The 17,941-nt window shown below is 40.8% G+C and overlaps 1 protein-coding gene across 3 annotated transcripts; it reads right to left on the bottom strand.

Moving 5' to 3' along the window:
- Window positions 1–761: 761 nt before the first annotated feature.
- On the bottom strand, window positions 762–17,941 carry zc3h18 (zinc finger CCCH-type containing 18). Of its 3 annotated transcripts, none has more exons than XM_049724214.1 (20): window positions 17,758–17,941; window positions 15,947–16,935; window positions 15,427–15,511; window positions 14,056–14,204; window positions 13,105–13,200; window positions 12,210–12,352; window positions 11,511–11,540; window positions 11,251–11,365; window positions 9,274–9,539; window positions 7,515–7,697; window positions 7,194–7,319; window positions 5,698–5,790; window positions 4,993–5,289; window positions 4,578–4,694; window positions 4,326–4,334; window positions 4,016–4,224; window positions 3,722–3,936; window positions 3,244–3,343; window positions 2,729–2,825; window positions 762–1,855 (listed from the first exon to the last, which is right to left on the bottom strand). In XM_049724214.1, exons 2-20 carry the CDS (start codon window positions 16,919–16,921, stop codon window positions 1,657–1,659), a joined length of 3,504 nt encoding a protein of 1,167 aa, XP_049580171.1. In that variant the 5' UTR covers window positions 16,922–16,935; window positions 17,758–17,941; the 3' UTR covers window positions 762–1,656. The 3 variants fall into 3 exon arrangements, with proteins under 3 accessions (XP_049580171.1, XP_068507150.1, XP_068507149.1); XM_068651049.1 differs by having other exon boundaries at window positions 3,244–3,340; window positions 4,326–4,357; window positions 4,577–4,694; XM_068651048.1 differs by having other exon boundaries at window positions 4,326–4,357; window positions 4,577–4,694.

Raw genomic sequence — 17,941 nt, forward strand, 5'->3', positions numbered from 1 at the left:
AAGGATTTCTCTTTTGAAGAAGTAGGTGTGGTCAAGATGATGGCATGTTGGAGCTATTTCAGACACGCCAGACTGCTGGGGGTGGAGCTAATGTGGCTAGTGCAGTCATTTGCTTGGAACGAAGTCACCTTTCAGTCACCTCATAACCTCATATTCGTGTCATTTGATGTGAAGGGAGACGTTTCAAGTCATAGTAGATATGTGACGTGGATGACAAGTAGGTTCAAATCAACAACTGAAAGTGGAAACCTTGGCGGAGCACATTACCTCAGTGGCCAAAAACATCAAGGTGGTGTGCAGTAATGATGTCAGACAATTTAGGCAAGTTATCTTTTTTTGGACTGCATGTCCATGTTGGGCTTTCCAGAAAAGCCACACATTAACTACTAATAGCCACTTTTTGCTGTCCTATCTAGCCTATGTAGATGAACTGATGATGCCTTGTCTGATGAGGCAAAATGTCATCAGAGACAACCAGAGCAATCCAGTTGTGATGATCCATGCTCCAAGAATGCTATGACCTGGGTGAATGACAATATTCAGATATACAGCAAATTAATCACTTACTAGCAAGTTTGTATCTCTTAAAGCCTTATCTCTTCAACTTTGTCATTAACCTTTCTAAAACTGAAAGCCACTTGGGTACTGATTAAGCCAAAGGGCTACCAGTTTGGGAAACTACTGGAAATTTCCTCATTTGGATAGTAAGCTTGAGGTTGGCCTAGTTCCTCTGGACAGCATGGCAAAAAAGTCAACTGTGCTCTTTATCAAAATAGTTTATTTGGGCTTTTGTCACAAAAGCAAGACATAACTTGTCTCGAACATCCCATTTGCAACCTCTCTCACCCCCAACTACAAATATGACACAAATAAAACATTGGTTTATTCATTACTTCCGAGAAGAGCTATGAAGAAAATAAAATGCATATTTCTTTTGTTAAAAAGCATAACTCACTACTGCTGTATATAATTTTCTTGAGCTCCTGATGACTTCTTGTCATGGTACAAGGTGTGACAGACATGGTGTCACAACATAACTCCAGACAGACTTTTGGTTGAAGGTGGGCCTACGACCAGTGTTGTCATATACAAGGAAACACTACACACTTGCAACAAATTTATTATTATTTTTTTTACAAAGGATTGGGGGAGAGGGTCTTGCTGATTCTGTGTCCTACTACAGTGAACACTTCATACAGAAAATAACAGGAGGCACCAAGATCTGATGGAACAAAATCAAAAATAGTCCACACAACAGCAAAAGCAGATTCGTTAGAATCTTGCTCGTCATCAAAAGAACAAATAATGGATTTTGTTTCATCACTCAAAGATTAGAGTGACACCTTCTGTTAGTCAGGAGACAAATTATATGATCCCAGCATGCCTGTGTTCTGTCCTGCTTTTAAAACTACTCGCAGAATGAGGGCATATGGGATTGAAAGATGCTCTAAGACAAAACTCTTTTGTGGAGGCCACATGTTTACTTACACAATGTACATGAGAGCCACACAGCATTTGTACATGTCCACTGGAGCCAGAAGACTAAAGCAGGATTCACTGGGAATTGATCCCCACCTGCGAGTGGCCTGGGCTTTCCATGCTGTGCGCTGGCGTGGACTGCCAGCCAGCCAATAGAAGCGAGAGATGCACTCTGGCTTATTTGCCGGGGATCTTTGCTCTTTTCCTAGCGATGGCGTCTTCCACGGCCTTCAGTTGTTTGAGCAGCTCCTCACGACGAGACAGAGTGTTGCTGGTTTTACTGGAAGTGGGAGCTTGAGTGGGGGCAGCGAGCTTGCCAGACTGAACTCCAGGGCCTTTCCCAGAGGATTTTGAGGGTGGTGATAGAGGACGTTTTCTAGAAAACCAGACAAAAATATATTCCAGTTTTTGTGATTGTATTTTTGGGGGGTTGTAGCCAACCCCCTCAAAAATCTTTGTAAACTTTCAGCCGCCTAGATTTTGACAATCTGCTTTGTCATGGGGATGGGGAGGGGTCTGGGTTATCGTCACCGGCATCTTTACCAGCCAAAAAAGGAAAGGTGCTTCTCATTGTTCTTCTTTCAAAAAAGGAAACTGGGTAATTGACAGAATTAATTGCATTCGTCCACCAATGTCACCAGAATAAGTGAGTGGCAAAAATTAGCAGGCCTAGGACAAGATGCACTCTTGTGATTTTGTGAGTTCAAGGGGCGCTTGTTATATTTATTGTGAAAAAAAAAATGCATTTGATGAATTTCTTTATACTATTTTAATTTATAATCAATTTTACAACCTGTTTATGCCCCTCCTATAATAATGCTTTGATACTGTTTTTTTTTTAATATATTTTGCTGTTTCTTATCAGGAATTAAAATTGCCTAATGCGAAAATCTTTTGTGTCACTAAATATAGCGAAAAACTTGTTAAGTTGTCAACACTGGCTGCGTTGTAAAAAAAACAAACAAAAAAAAACCCATTCCTGTCTGTTTGCAGTTAGCGGAAGCAGTCGACGTCAGCTGAGACCTGCTTTGAACTAGAGAATTGCACACGTACATATGTACCTTTTATGATATGTTCCTCATTGAGACCAGACATTTGTGACCAGAGCACACATTTGTGCAGCTGCTGGTAACAATAATAAGTGTGTGTGTGTGTGTGTGCGCGTGCGGTAATTATTAAACGTCCATCTTTTTGACAACTCGAATTACTGTGTGATCAAGTGTAACAAATGTTGGACAGCTGCACTTACCGGTCTCCCTGGGGGGGCACCGCCCGGGGTCCTTGGCCTCTGGATCGATCCATTCGAGGCGAGGGTGGGGGTCGGCCAGGTATCCTGCGATCACGAGCTGAAAGAGGTTGAGGAGGCCATTAGTCATGATTCTTGGCATTTTGTGATACGTTCTGCCACAGCTATTGTGGCATACACCACACATCCACTGCTGCCTTTGTCATAGAGGACAATAGAAGACATTGTGGCTTGGACCAAGTAATGGTTCCGTACCATGATATTTAGCTGGCAAAAATAACTATATAATCATTTCTTATTTGGGGGGAAATGCTGCAACACCTTTATGTTTGAACAAGGTGTTTTTTATGGACAATCCGTGATGAGTGGCGGGCCATTTCTTTCAATTCTAAGTATTGAAGTCTCTCAGCAGAACCAGGGAGTCCTTAGGGACAGTGCTATCCAGCCAATTCCAAAAAGGTGGGTAATCTGTAATATGTCTCCCAGTTAGCTTACATGTGCATTACGATGTTTCTCACCTCTGTCAGGAGACATAGCCATCCTTTTGCTGAGGGGCGAAACAGGCCGGTCTTTGTCAGAAGGGAGATAGCGCTTTCTGTTGCTCTTCTCACTATGCTGCTGGGAAAAAAAAAACATTCAATTACGTGTTAAAAACAACAACAATAAAACAAGTTGTACCTTCACTTTCATGTTTAATTTGTTCAGTGACCAAATTGTAACTCAAGTTACTATAATTTTTTTTTTTTTTACAGATACATGGCAATGTCAGCAAAATCAGGAGCTTGGTGTCAAGTCACATTGGCGAATGTGAGCGTAAATAAAACTCAGACATGAAATCATTCACCCCTCTGTTTTTTACTTCACAATTTTGACCTCTGTTGAACTACTGGCTCGAAACTCATTAGCAGGCTAAGTAACTACCCACAATACGTGTGCATCCAAGAAGCTGATTTGAATTTGACGAATTGTTCAGCCATAAATTAGATTCGCAAGTACCTTGTTGAGAAGGGTGAGTTTGATATCTTTATGGGAACTTGGCCCGCCATAGTTTCCTGGTGGGGGCATATTCCCAGAAGCGTGGTGTCCAGGGTGACCACCTCTGTTTCCGGGGACTGTTCTGGGCATGGGGTTGCCTCCTCTGGGTGGGCCGCCAGATGGGTTCATCTTCCTGCGATCGTCTCTTAAGGGTTCTTCTTTCTTCACCAGCCTCTCTATGATAATGGACCACATCAGTAAAACATACACATTATGCTTCCAACTGTCATCACTACGCAGTCCATCCACACTGACCCCTATTCTTGTCCCTGTTCTGTGGAGGTCGTTCCCGAGGGGGGGCTGCTCGCTCTTTCCGTGGGTGCCCTGGCGTAGGTGAGCGAGTGCTGGCTGAAGACACTGGACTAGCCAGGTCGGCATACATGTCATCAGAGTCGGCACTACGAGCAGAACTACTGCCTGTTGAGCCCGATGACACCGATGACACACTGCTCACACTCAAAGACCTGTGGCAGGGGAAAAAGTCATTACGTAAGAAGACAGCTAGTAGTATTTGCAGGCACACACAAAGACACTTCCTTTAACAAACAAATCATGACAAACATACCTGGACTTCCTGAAAGGTTTCCCAAGATCAAGCATGTGGAAACAAGAAGAGATTGCTCAATTAATGCCTAGCTCGACTGGATCAACATTGTCGTTACGCAAGTGTGTTAAATTAGACAACACGTTATTAACATCATAAATACCACCACTACGAACACGAACAACAAATATAATTTAAATATAAAACGTCTTCTTCTGGACAATCATGCAGTATCTACCATGCATGCAACAAGTGTGTTGAGGGTCGACATACTTGGATTTTCTGGATCCGGAACGTGAAGGTGACAAGGAGTTTGAAGAGGATCTGGACCTAGAGCTTGAACCAGAATAACTACTGCCACTTCCGCTAACACTTCCACTTAGAGTGCGCCTAAAAGGGGAGACCAACCATAAAGGAAAGAACTGACAACACAGTGCACACAGGAATGCTTTATAAGATAAACAGGACACAACTAAATCTAAAATTAATATGAATGTCTGAATAATCCTACATTAGAATTCACAAAGTATAATGTCTTCTAGGTCATTTAGGTCTACCCCCCTCGCTCCCCCCCAAAATACAGCATCAACAAGATTGGCAACAGACGTCTAAGGAAGACACTAAATAAGTCAAAGACACTAAACAAGTCAATCTTAAATAAACCTTTTGACATTAATTTACTGCTTACCTCTGAGGATGCTGCGGCTGCTGCTGCCGTTCTTTCAGCCTTCCTTCCCTCTGGTTAGGATGCTTCCCAGGTTCTCGGGAAGGTAGCTGTCGAACCATCACACCAGCATTACCGTCACCACTGGCCCCGACAACTATGCCTCCGGTTTGCCGAAGATTAGAGGAAGGCTTTCCTCCCTCAGGCAAGGCTTTGAAAGGCCTACTCATTGGTCCACTGGGTAGTGGAGGCGTCTGAACTTTTTTAATGAGGGGTTTATCTCTTCGTAGAGTGGGTGCAGCACCCTGTTTCAATGGCACACTATGGAGAGAAAGAGGGGGGAGACATTTTGAAACATGCAGACAACACAGTGCAAACAAACTATAAATGATAACAATATACAGTTTCATTATTCAAAAAGACAGTGACCCTGCATTATAAAATGGGTACAATGTGCAAACTTTGAATGGATTTATACTTGATCATTTTTATGATTCTGTGGCAGCTGCGGCCCAGGTGGTAGAGCGTTCAGTTTTGGTTCGAGTGTCCAGAAAAGAGCTATATAAATGTAATGCATTATTATAATAACGTGAGAAGGAGCAGCTGAAAAGCTCTAAATATGGAAAATTGGAACATGGTTTTGCGGAGTAAACATAACTCTGATGTCCCACACTAAGCATTTAATTAAATGCATCACTTGTTGCAGTTATGAAATGCACTTTGATTTACCCTTTAGTAAGCACTGGAGGAAGGTCTGGCTTATTTTTGGCATTCCTTGGAGCAGTTGGAGCCGGAGAGGGAGACGTGGAAAATGATCTTGACCTGAATCAGTAAGGCAGTAAACAAGAACAAGTTTAATGTAGTACACGTTTATATTTTTGTTATTCTAACAATACACAATTTTCATTCCATAAGTTTATTGAGCAACCCAATCTAACAAACAAAATCTCAATATATGAAAACAACCGTTTTTTTTGTGTGTGTGCTCAAGGGAGTAGGTTCAAGGAACTTATTGAGACCTACCTCCAATTGTACAGTTTATGTAACACTTCTTTAGAGTAAATAAGAATCCATTTGACTAATACACCCAGAGACCTACCTCCAATTGTACAGTTTCTTATGTAACACTTCTTTACAGTAAATAAGTATCCATTTGACTAATACACCCAAACGATAAGAGCTATAATAACATTTGAACAGTATGACATTTCTTATTCATACAAAATAAACTTACCATTAATTAATAACCACCCATTCCTTTTGTCATTTGCAGTCGTGTAAAGCTCAAGTTATTTTTAAGTGAGGAAATTGGACTAAAGACTCCGATCGGAAGTTGGACTAACTTATTATTTTTTTTACATTTCATTATTATTATTAATATTTTTATTTTTCTTGGACCTCAATCGTGTGTTATTGAAGCAGTGATTTATAACTTATAACTATTTTTAAAACGCTGGCGGGAAGAAAAACAATTGTTTTTATAGGCAGTATTCAAAATAATTCAGGACAACTCCTTTGTAAAGTAAGCTTACTATCCATTTCACAGGGAAAAGAAAAGCCGACAGCTAATAACACGCTAATAACATCTGTGGTTCTTTTGAACACAATTTTGCAACATTAGCTTGAAAAAACTATTTTGCACTCAATGCTAAAATGAACAGTGCAAGACCATCAGGATGAGAGTGATATAACGAAACATGAGGTATAGCTAAAAGCTCAGCCTGGCATTTTGAACCGATAAAATGATGATTTATGGAGATGGGTCAAAAGAAAACTGCGATTTTCAACATGCGAGAAGAGAAAGGTATGAAAGATCTTTTCTGATTTAGAGTGGGATTGTATGAACCTAAGTTTAGAAACACTCTTAATTAGAAAAAGCAGGAATGGATTACAGTTTCAATATATTACTGAAAAAGTAAGGCTTGATCAAATATGACACACCAAGTTGTCTTTTTCCGTCCGGAGAACATAGCAGTGTTAAATTTTGTACGTGGGTTTGATTCAACAACTAATTATTTTGGCAATGCTCAACTTTAGTCACTTTTGGCCGCATCTCCGTCTGTGGTGAGCCTACAGCAAATAAACAGTCTGCAGGGAATGTGACTGAACACGGCCATTTGAGCTAATGTGAATTTTATACGTGTAGTTTTGTGAGTAGGTATATTTAGTAAAGCTGCAGAGAATGTCTACAAAATGATTTAAAAGGCATTGTGAGACAAACAAACCTCGAGCGGCTCCCACTGAAAGAGCTGTGATGCGAGGAGTGGCTGGTATAGGAGCTGAATGAGGTGGAGCGGCTGCGGGAACGAGAGGAGCCCGAGCCAGTGTAGGACGAAGAGTGAGAGGAAGACCTGTGGCAGACAGAGAAATCTTGCTAAATTAAGGAGCTAACAAAAACATTGACACAAATCGAAAGATACTTGGAGATTGCACATCATTTGGTGGATGCAATAAAATAATTAAATCACAAGCCATACAGCCGGTATATTGTAGAATGAGATTTTCGTCATTCTATCAGGCATGCTGACTTGCAGGAAAGCTCATACCGGGAAGAGTTTGATGGAGAAACAGAAGAACCCGAATGACGATTTCTCCGACGACCTCGGGGTGGAGAGCCCAGACTGGATCTTCTCCTGGGGGATTTTGACCGACGCCAAGGGTCCTTCCACTCGTCCGGTTGTCTCATTGCTGGCACAAGCTCTTTCTTGGTGGGAGGCTCCATTGGTCGGCTGAAAAGATGGAAGAATGTGGACTGTGTTCCGAGTTGTACGATGACGCTGCTCTCGAGCCATGCCCATCTGAAGCAGTTCGACTTGTCTATTTCCCTGGCACGATCCTCGTCTTTTTTCTCCAAAACCTTTGCCATCCTGGCGAAAACTTTTGCTGAGTAGGCCCTAGATCTATCTAACTGAATAACTCGTCTACAAGTGGTGTAAAAACACTTAGTTCTCCGCGTAAGTGAACACGTGGAAATGATGTGACTAAAGTAGCGCCAAAATGCTGCCGAAAATAAGGCGGATGTTGTCGCATCACCGCTGCCAGTCGATTTCCGTACTCACATCTCACATCGGAAAAAAACACAGAAATCCTCGGATCCTCTGAAAATTCTCATCCCTGCTACATATTGCTGGTTTAGGGTTAAAATCCCAAATTAAAATTTGGAAAATTAGATTTTTTTTCACCAGTTGATACTATTAGTCAAATGATTGACAAATTATTGCCGGATCTGAAGTGTCAAAAATGGCTTGTTTTTTATGACGGTGGTACAAGGATTCTGCACGACACAGATGACGTTTCTTTGTTGACTGCCATGTTATACAATCAATTACCAGGATAAAGTCCAGCTAGATCACCCAAATCTAATTTTAACCACAAACAACAATAAAGGAGCTAACGACACCTTTTGCAATATTTAAGTGAGTTTCACATCCTCAGACAACTCCCTGTGACGCATCAAGGATCGTAATACAAACAAAGCATTCCTGTTACACTCAAAATCTTTCAAGTGTTATATGAACCATTCAGGATGGCCGGTCATTACGTAACAGTTTGCTTGGGTAAAGATATTGTTCGAATTACTGCAAGTATTGACAGGGGGAAATGAACATATTTGGGGATTTCCCCATTCTTGCATTTCAAAAGGGCTGTAATAAAAGTGGTGCTAAGCACTGTTGCATATTTTGATTCATTGCTATATCCACCCATTTAAGTTTAGCATCACGCTAAAACAGGAAGAACTGATCATTAAACAGAGGACCATTGTCTTGAGAGTTGGTGATTATCTTATCTGGAACAACATATTGTCATTTTATGTCAATGTTTTATGTTAATGTAGTCAATGACTTGGGGTTAATGATAAATTCCGCAAGTGTGATGCAAGAGCAAATAGATGACTCAATACATCAGGGTGTCAGATCTAAAAATAGAATCGCAAGCTATTTTTAGACATTTGATGAAGCATTTCATTTGCTCAAGGATCAAACAAAACAAACAAAAAAAAATCAAACAAAGTAAAAAAAGAAAAGTAAACATCCATCCATTCAATGTTCAGTCAACAGTGTTTCCAAAGCTTGTCGATGTAATTAAATGATTTTTATGAGGGTTCAGGAAAAGCATAGCTCAGTCGGAAGTGAGGACTTTACAGGAAGTGGATTGTAAACCGAAGTAAGCTACTACTGGTCGATCGCTTGACATTTTAAAAACTATAGGCTAGAATCCATCCCATCGCTTGATTGACATATAGGTAGCCTGTCAGGAGGCAAACACAGTGAACCGCACACGCGCAATAGACAGTATTTTACTTACTTGGGTGGTAGAATTAAAGGTGACTGTGGCTTGAGTTTGTTCTCATTTTTCTTCTCCCGCATGTCTCGAGGAGGACGCATCTTGGGTCTCTCCTTCTCATCGCGCTTTATCCTGTCTCTCTCCCACTCTTCTTTCCGCCTTATTCGCTCCTTCTCTCGCTCTCTCTCCCGCTCTCGTTCCCTCTGCCGGCGTTCCCTTTCACGGTGATCTCTCTCCCGCTCTCGATCTCTGTGCCTCTCCCGAGGGTCCCGTTCCCTTTCCCGCTCCTGGAATGGTGACAAAAATCATTACAAATAATATTGTATTATTTTTTAAATATTTTACCAACAATACACACAGGATTAGATCCCCCTGGGATTGACATCTGTTGCTTGGTCAAAAACATCTTGTAAGGGTATTTTGGTTTTTTTTGGGATGTCCTGACTAGATGTCAGGATCACCCAACTGTGGGGCAATGGTATGTAGACCAAGAACTAGGGCTGCACAATATTGGAAAAAAATGTGATGCTGTTTAATAAAGCGATATATATTATTGCAATATTCATTTTGTACCTAAGATAAATCACATTTTTTATATAACTTCAAAATTATTTTTCATGTGACAAGCTCAATGTATTCTTACCTAATTAAAGTGTACCCTTGGGGCTTCTACATTGAAGTCTTGATGGGTAAAAGAGAGCAATTTTGTAAAGTTTGAAGGCTATCTGGTGTTTCTATTTTTGTGCCTAGTCTTGTATTTGTCCAAAATAATCTTCTTGGTGTATTTTAATGCACAGGGCCATGTTGGGAACAGATGTGATGTCAAGTCATTGCACCCAGCACTTGCTTTTGAGTGATACGCTAGATCACTTGCTTATGGCTGTAAATGTGCCTTCTTTCCCCCGCCCTAATAGCGAGGGGACCCTAATGAGCTGTCGTAGGGGGAGAAGAAAAGGGCAAGCCAAGAGCAAGCCGTCAGCCCTGCCTGCTTCCTCATTTGACATGGAGATGTCGGATAAAATCATTTATTTACCTTCAGACGGCATCGACACTGGAAAATTGCGAGAGTGCCTCCGATTTTTCTGAATCTGACCTTGAAAAAGCTGCATTGCAGTCAGTCGCCAAGTCACCTTGTATGGATGAGGTGGTCGAACCAAAACCGCTCTCAATGCCGTTGCTTCACAGCACACCTTAATATGGATATGCCCCGGGAGACTTGACAAATGGCTTCCGCAAACTATCATAAACTTGCAATAATACAACCAGTGTAACCCAAAATGTGTTTGGATACAGTTTTTCTTGATAAACCATGTATTTTCTTCGGTGCTCCACGGGTACACTTTAATTTGAACCCCCTTAATGTTCAACTACGAAACAGCGATGTGCATTTAAGTTTGTATTCCCTTTGCGATAAGCATATTGCCATTATCGCGATATGGATATTTTTTCAACATATTGTGAAGCCCTACCAAGAAGGGTTTTGTTCAGGGTCTGTGAATGCTGGTGAAATAAAGTAACAGAAAAGCAACTGTCTAAAAGGGATCACTCACACTAGATGAGTTCTGTAGTAACACACTTTGGTGCGATTACCCTTCTTTCCCCTGGCCTCCTCTAGCCTGCACTCACGTTGCTTTGCAAACATCCATCCTTCAAAATGTTTACGTGCGGCATCACCTCATGATACAACACTTTAGAGCAACTTTCCAGATTTTTTTAGGTTTGGTACACTTCCCCTCCTCTGGCACGCTTGGAAGAGGTGGGCCAAGGCCTGACACTATTGGTCATGCATGCACATGGACGACGTGTCATACAATTACTGTAATGCAAAAGTTCCTTGACAGTTATTCATGGTAAATGGCATCTTGCATAAATATATAAATGGAATAACTTAAAAGAAGTGATCAACTTAAAAGAAATGAAAAAAAGGTCTCTGCACTACGAGAACAAGAAGCAGATCAACAGCCTGTATAGGTCGGTGCATGCGTTGAGGATACTTACATTATAGTGGTATGGAAGAGGAGCTTCGGTATACTGCACTTGGAAATTTTCATACTGCCCACCTCGCCATAGGGCCTCCATTTCATAGTCATAGTATGGATCAGCATATTGATCACTGTGAACGTATTACAGCAATTTAATGGACACATCAAAAATGTGCGTACCTGAACATTTGAGTTAAAGGTCTGCTGATTTTTTTGATGGACTGTAACAACTGGGATGATAAAGCAAGCTTTTAATATAGACTAGTTTATACTTACCCATATATTGGCTCTCTGATGTCCATTTCTCTGGAAGAGCAAATAAAATATTAGTGAATTAACTGTTTATATTCTATTGACTGTCTCACATTGATTAAAACAACATCAAAAATAGTATTTTTTTTAATAAAAAGCTGAGTAATCAATTAATTATTCATTTTTAAAGTCAGGTCACCTATTAATGCAGTCTTGCCTGCAGTGTCTGGTCTTCATAAGAAAGAGCAATAAGGTAATACCAAAAACCAAATTATATTGTCTAGTTTATCAATCGAGTATGTATATTTACAAAATATAGTACCAAGTACCCGCAATTGCATAATGGCTTTAGAACCTCTCAATCGAGGTGCTTTATTTTGACACTCAGTTCTCCCATTGTAACTGGGTAAAGCTCAAATTAAAAAATGTAGACATTGCAAATTTTTTTAAATCAAATTAATTCCATCCAAGGTTATGTTATTACTTAATTTTAAAACCATGTACCCTACGGAGGATGCCCACTATTTGCACCCAATAGTGAAAATCCGAATAACTGCGTGACACCCATTCAATATGTGGGGATGTCCCGCTAACAAGCGTTTTCCCTTTCAGTTGAATCTTGAAAGCCAAAAATAATTCGGGTCCCAATCGCTGAACATTTGGTCAGTAAGTACGAGTCATTTCAAATAAAGAATCAGTGCAGCAAATGCAGGTAGATCATACTCTCTGATTATACGGTAGCTGCGGTCCCTGAAGAACTCGTTCTCCTTGTCAAATTCTCTCTCATCTTCTCCAATAGTCACATTGAAACATTTCTCCTCAAAGTCTGGCTCTTGTTCCTTTCGGATGGTGGCCTTCTTCAAAATCTACAGGAAACGTAAAAATAAACAAAATTTGTTTAAAAAATGAACACGGCCATGTCTGAGCACATTGGCGGGTCCAAAAGGAGCTATGCCCAGTGTCTAGTTTGAAGATAACACTTTACCCAAATATTCTACTCATTCCTGAATTTTTGCAGACACATCTGTCATCGGTGACAGTGGTGATGTCTTGAGTTTTTTCCCCAGAGTAGCCAAAACCAAGCCAAAATAGCAATACCAAATAAAGGCCAATTATGTCCACAAACTATAAAGCCTAAATCAAATTAAATTGGAACTTTGTGTAAAATTTTGGCAAAAACAAATTACACTGATTTGCAAATTCCTTTCCATCTCTATTTAGCTGAATACACTACAAAGACAAGATATTTGATGTTGTATTTCATCATTCTTGTTTTGAGTAGCCTCCAATAGATGATCCAAGTAGTTTTGAGTGAAAATTGTCCCCCCCTCCCCCCCCAAAAAAAATGCAGTGGGCTGACGCTGGACTGCAAAACGGGTAAAATAATAGTTTCAGCGAACGAGACTAAAGAACGCTTTGTGCAGTTTGCCAAGCAAGTAAGAATTGCTTGTCTTAGTGAGCATTCATTGATTTATTTACATTGTGTCTTTCCCCAGGCCAGTTGAGAATTACTAGTACCAGTATGGAAATTCTCATCGAAATTCCAAAACAAATACAATGCAACACTGTGACTGCCCTTCAAAACCCCATATGTGATTCATCGAGTTTTGACACTTACCTCTTTGGCATGCCTAACGCCTCTCTCCCACGCACTTTCCACAGGAGGTTCGACAGGAGGTGGAGGAGGAGGGAGTTCTTCCACTGCAGGTGCAGCCTGAAAGAGAAATGATGATCATTTGGTGTGAAAAAACAATTACAAAAATGAAAATAAAGGTGTGAAAACAAAGCAACAGAAAGAAACAAGCCACCCCCCGCTTGTGAGGCAAAGCCAATTTGCTAACAGGTTGTGCCAGCACCTTGGAAAACCTCTTTTGTTGGCCCGTGAGCCATGTTAGTAATGCACCTTGTCAACCATGCTAGTGTGGATCCACTGTCTTTAATAAAGTCCACAGTCAATGCAGCTGTCAACCACAAAATGTTGGAGCAAAAAAATTAGTCTGGCTGCCGACAAGCTTTTTATAAACAATGATTCTATTTTTCAGCAGGATTTGGCAGTTGACCATACATCAACACTACCAATACCTATCTAAACAGCCATGGACTAACAGAACTTGATCGGCCAACAAACTTGCCTGACTTGAACCACAATGATGATGATGATGATGATGAATTTATTTGTTTCAAACAGGCAAACCACTAAAGCATAACGCAAGGTGAAAGTCATTAAAACTATGACGCTATACAAACAACAAACAGAAAAAAATCCACTCACGCACAATCATTCATATCAAAATCGTGGGCAACACTAACATTAAACTTTCATATTAAGGTGGAGGCCACAAACTATAGTCTGTGAGTTTGAGAACACTTTTCAAAAGGCCAACGTTTGACAATAATTATCTAAATTAAAAAAAAGTCCAAGTTGAAATATTTCACGCTGTTGTGAACTAATACAACATACAAGTTTCACTTTGTCAGACAAATTCAAATAAATGGACTTTCCCTTGTCCTGCACACATGATTAAAAATAACACAAATACCCACTTGAAGAAGTGAGACAGCGACTTACCCAGGAGTTGTTGGGTATAAGCGGCAGGGGTCCTCCAGGCTGTGCTCCATTAGGTGAGAAGATGTCTGGCTTTGTGATGAGGGAATAGTTACCTTTGTCATTGACGCCAGGGTGGATAAACCGACAGTTCATACCCCAAGTACAATTCCCTGGTGAAACAAAATAGTTCTTGAACGTTCATGAAAATCGACCACACAATAGAATCTTGTAATGACTTCGGTTGGAGTTATTAGTGGTTCATCTTTGGCAATAAATAATGATCCACCAATGAGCTCTTCAAAAACATTGACATCAATCAGTGAGCTGCATGAATTGGGGAGAACGGTGTAATAAAATTGCAGTTCTACTAAAAGAAATGTTTACCATGTTACGTTATTCCAACTGACACTTAAGAGAAGAAAATATACATAACTCTATTAGGGCTTCAGCTATGGAATATTTTGGTAATCACCTAGTCTTCTGTTTATCCTTAATTATTATCAAATAATTGGGTATTTGGATAGAAATAATAATTAACGGAAATCTTGTTATAAATACAGAAGACCCCAAAAAATTCCCACTGAATGAATTTTTATTTCAGACAATATTTGATACTTAAATTTAAATTGTGCGTAGCAGATCTATGAGACAGATTAACAACAGAAAGAGAGTAGCAATTTTGCTAGCAAAAACAGCAGGCTTGACTTGAGTAAGTCTGGTTTGTTAAAAAGTGATTTGTGGGAACGGCATCCGAGTCAGGCTGTCAGCAAGAATCAAAATGCGATAGTGTCATTTTGGTCTAATAAACTGCTTTTAAAAAGTTCTTGCTAGCCTATATGGGGCACTTGAGCACTTCGAGCAGCTAGCGTTGCAAGGAGCTAACGCTGGAGTGCCATTAAATGCTGCAAAAAGGTGCCGCACGAGTGTCAGCGTAATCACAATAACAAATTGTTGTTGTTGTTTTTTTAAGTGCCCTTAATTACCAATTGAATGTTATTTCAGTTTGTGACGGCAAACGCGAGTCTGGGGGACGACAACAAGTCAGCCGCAACACTGCAGGGAACAACATGACAAAACAAACTTGGCATTGAAGAGCTAAGTTTTCCGTTCAAGTTGGCTTTTTCGTCACGTTGGCGGCGTATTACTGTCATAAATAGCTTGAACTATTGTTCCTGCAGTTTGACTTCTTCCTACGTCTTTACTTCTATTGTGCACATAAATAAATGCGTACTTCTTAAATTTCAACCACATGATCTGTGTAGTTCTGTGGAGGATCACAAAAATTAAGGCACAACTGTGAACACTGTTTCACAATTTACAGAACGCATTTTTACAGGTTCTCTATACGACAGAAGCTTAACAGAGGTCACGATATGTTCTAACATGACTTACCTTTAATAAAGAACCTGCAGATAGGACGTGGTCTGATCTTTCTATCTGACGGATCTTTTACCTCCCCTTCCTCCAAATCATCGTCCTAGACATTAAACACGAAAATACAGCTTTACATTTAACAGAACATTTTCAGGCACATGATGTTCAAAGTTTCATCTCAAGTGTAAATTTGACATAATGTGCTTGCAAGGTATGAAGCGGCTCATTCAGCAAACGCTGCCAATGAGAGCCTCGATAGATCAATACAACATTTTGGGTTAATGAAGCGAGGCTTTTGGACCTAATTACATGGAGACGCCACTCAAGATGACGTCACGTCACCGCCGCCAGAATTGTCTGCTGAACGTTAGCTAAATTACTATTACGGAATTGGAATTGAGCAGGATGCAGTGTCATTAAAAAAGATACAGGTAGATTACGGGCAAAAATAAAATCCTATCTGGGTCGATTTGCCTGCACTGTGACACCAACTGTCATCAAGCCCCATGCAGTTATCAGTCAAACCGTGTCTACTTACATCAATCTCGCCTTCATCAATCTCTCCATCATCCTCTTCTTTCTTCTTGTCTTTCAAAGACTCTCTACGAATTTTGGAGTTATCGGTCTTTCTGGTTTCCCCATCTTTGGGGGACGGGGGAAGGATTGGTTTCTTCTCTCGCTTTTTTACAGTTGTGGCTTCGCTCACCTCCTCTTCCAAGGCTAGTTTTGCATCCTCGTCTTCCTCATCGTCATGTGGGGGGATGTTGGGCTCATCTGGGACTTCCTCATCATAATCCAGCTCATGTTCATCCAGCTCCCTGGAAACAGACGGCGAGTCCTCCTTAATGTCTCTCGACACAGGAGCTCTCCCGTCTCGAGTCCGCAAAATATCATTCTGTTCTTCTGCAACGTTTTTCGCTCCCTCCTCCTCCTCATCTTCTTCCTCATCTTCACGATCAGCACCAAGGACTGCTGCATCCCTTCTGGACTTTCCATACGTGTCTGATAATTTTTTGTTTTCCTTGGTGACAAAGTTCTTGCCTTGTGCTGGTTCTAATTCAGGGGACAGAGTGTGAAGTAATCGATCATCTCCATCTTCCACCTCATCCTCTCCATCCAAACCACCCTCATGTTGCCTATCATCATCGTCATCATCATCTTTATAATCGTCATCGTCCTCATCCCCTTCCATTAGCAAAATAGCCTCATTCTCTTGGCCCAGTCCATCAGTTTCTCCTACAGATTCATCATCTTCTGGCTCAGAAACAAAGTCCGGTACAACCTCATCCTCTTCTCCTGCCACCGCCTGTAATGCCAGACCTCCTCCTCTGATTTCGACTGTATCCTCATCTTCATCCTCCTCCACCAGTTCTCCATTTTCTTCATAGAGTAGCTCACTGTCTGATATGACCCTATCCTCCTCACCAGGGGAATCCAGTAGCTCACTGTCAGAAATGTCCTTTTCCTCCACGGGAGACTGCAATGACCGGGTAGGGCTTTCAGGCGTATCCATTTGAGAATATTTTACTGTAGGCAAAAAAAAAAAAAAGGCACACGTACAATTTAAGGTAATATGGATTCAAAAGGCAGCCTCCTTGTGTATAGCAATAATTAAGCTGCTATAGCAAACTCCAATAATTCCCTATTTCTTAGCACACCCAAGTTGCAAGCGATAAGGCTAAAAATATCGGATTGTTCAGGCCTTCTGGCCATTTTGATGCTTTAATGTTAGTAATGACACTTGCGTTAAAGCCGATCGCCAAATTCAAGTAAAACGTGTACACAGTTGTAGACACAATAAGTCTAAAATAATAAAGGTTAGGAATAAAAAAGTCAATAATTACATATTTATGTTTACACGTAAGTGTGCACACAACGAATCTAATGTTTCAAATGAACCATCCCCTTAGCATTAGCAAACTAGCCAATATGCTAGTTGGTAGCATGGGTTTAAAGCATTCAAAATCATATGTAGAGTCAATAATGTCACCTACTAGTGCGTTCAGCACTTTACAACGATCAAGAGAATGTAAACACGACACGATTCATTACAGGGTCATTGACTGGTAAGCATGCTAATAGCCAGGACGTGTAGTCGGCAACAAGGCCCATAACGCGAGGGCGCATAGTTAACAGGCTAATCGCCTAACAACAACCAACTGTCTTCGGGGTATGATCGAAGAAACTGATTAGCTTCGAGTTCAGAGGTTAAGTCCATTATCACTTGGGCAACCTCGGGACACTTGTAAATCGACCAATAATTCACTAACAATGAGCGCCGACCCCGGTGGTAAGCTATACGCGTAACGCCACTAAGCTAACTATGAACAAACCCTCGATGTAATTCACCTTGCCGACCGGAACTCCTTAAACGCGTCACTGTTGCGTTAAGAACTGTCCTTCCGCAGTGATAGTGGTGTTTGACGTCTATAATGTCTCATATACGATATAATTTAACCGATAGGATTGAGAAAATAAAACACCCCACTCGACACAGCGAGGTTGGCCGTTAGCTGACGTCATAAAGACACGA

Source organism: Syngnathus scovelli, chromosome 6, assembly GCF_024217435.2.
Source record: "Syngnathus scovelli strain Florida chromosome 6, RoL_Ssco_1.2, whole genome shotgun sequence".
NCBI lineage: Eukaryota > Metazoa > Chordata > Actinopteri > Syngnathiformes > Syngnathidae > Syngnathus > Syngnathus scovelli.

Excerpts from the sequence above, each read along its gene's own strand:
- zc3h18 (XM_068651048.1), bottom strand. The coding sequence starts at position 16,921 with ATGGATACGCCTGAAAGCCCTACCCGGTCATTGCAGTCTCCCGTGGAG. Across the intron at positions 9,540-11,250 it reads CTCTTCCATACCACTATAAT|GAGCGGGAAAGGGAACGGGA; the intron begins GTAAGTATCCTC and ends TCACCATTCCAG. Across the intron at positions 5,290-5,697 it reads CCTCCAGTGCTTACTAAAGG|TGTGCCATTGAAACAGGGTG; the intron begins GTAAATCAAAGT and ends TTCTCTCCATAG.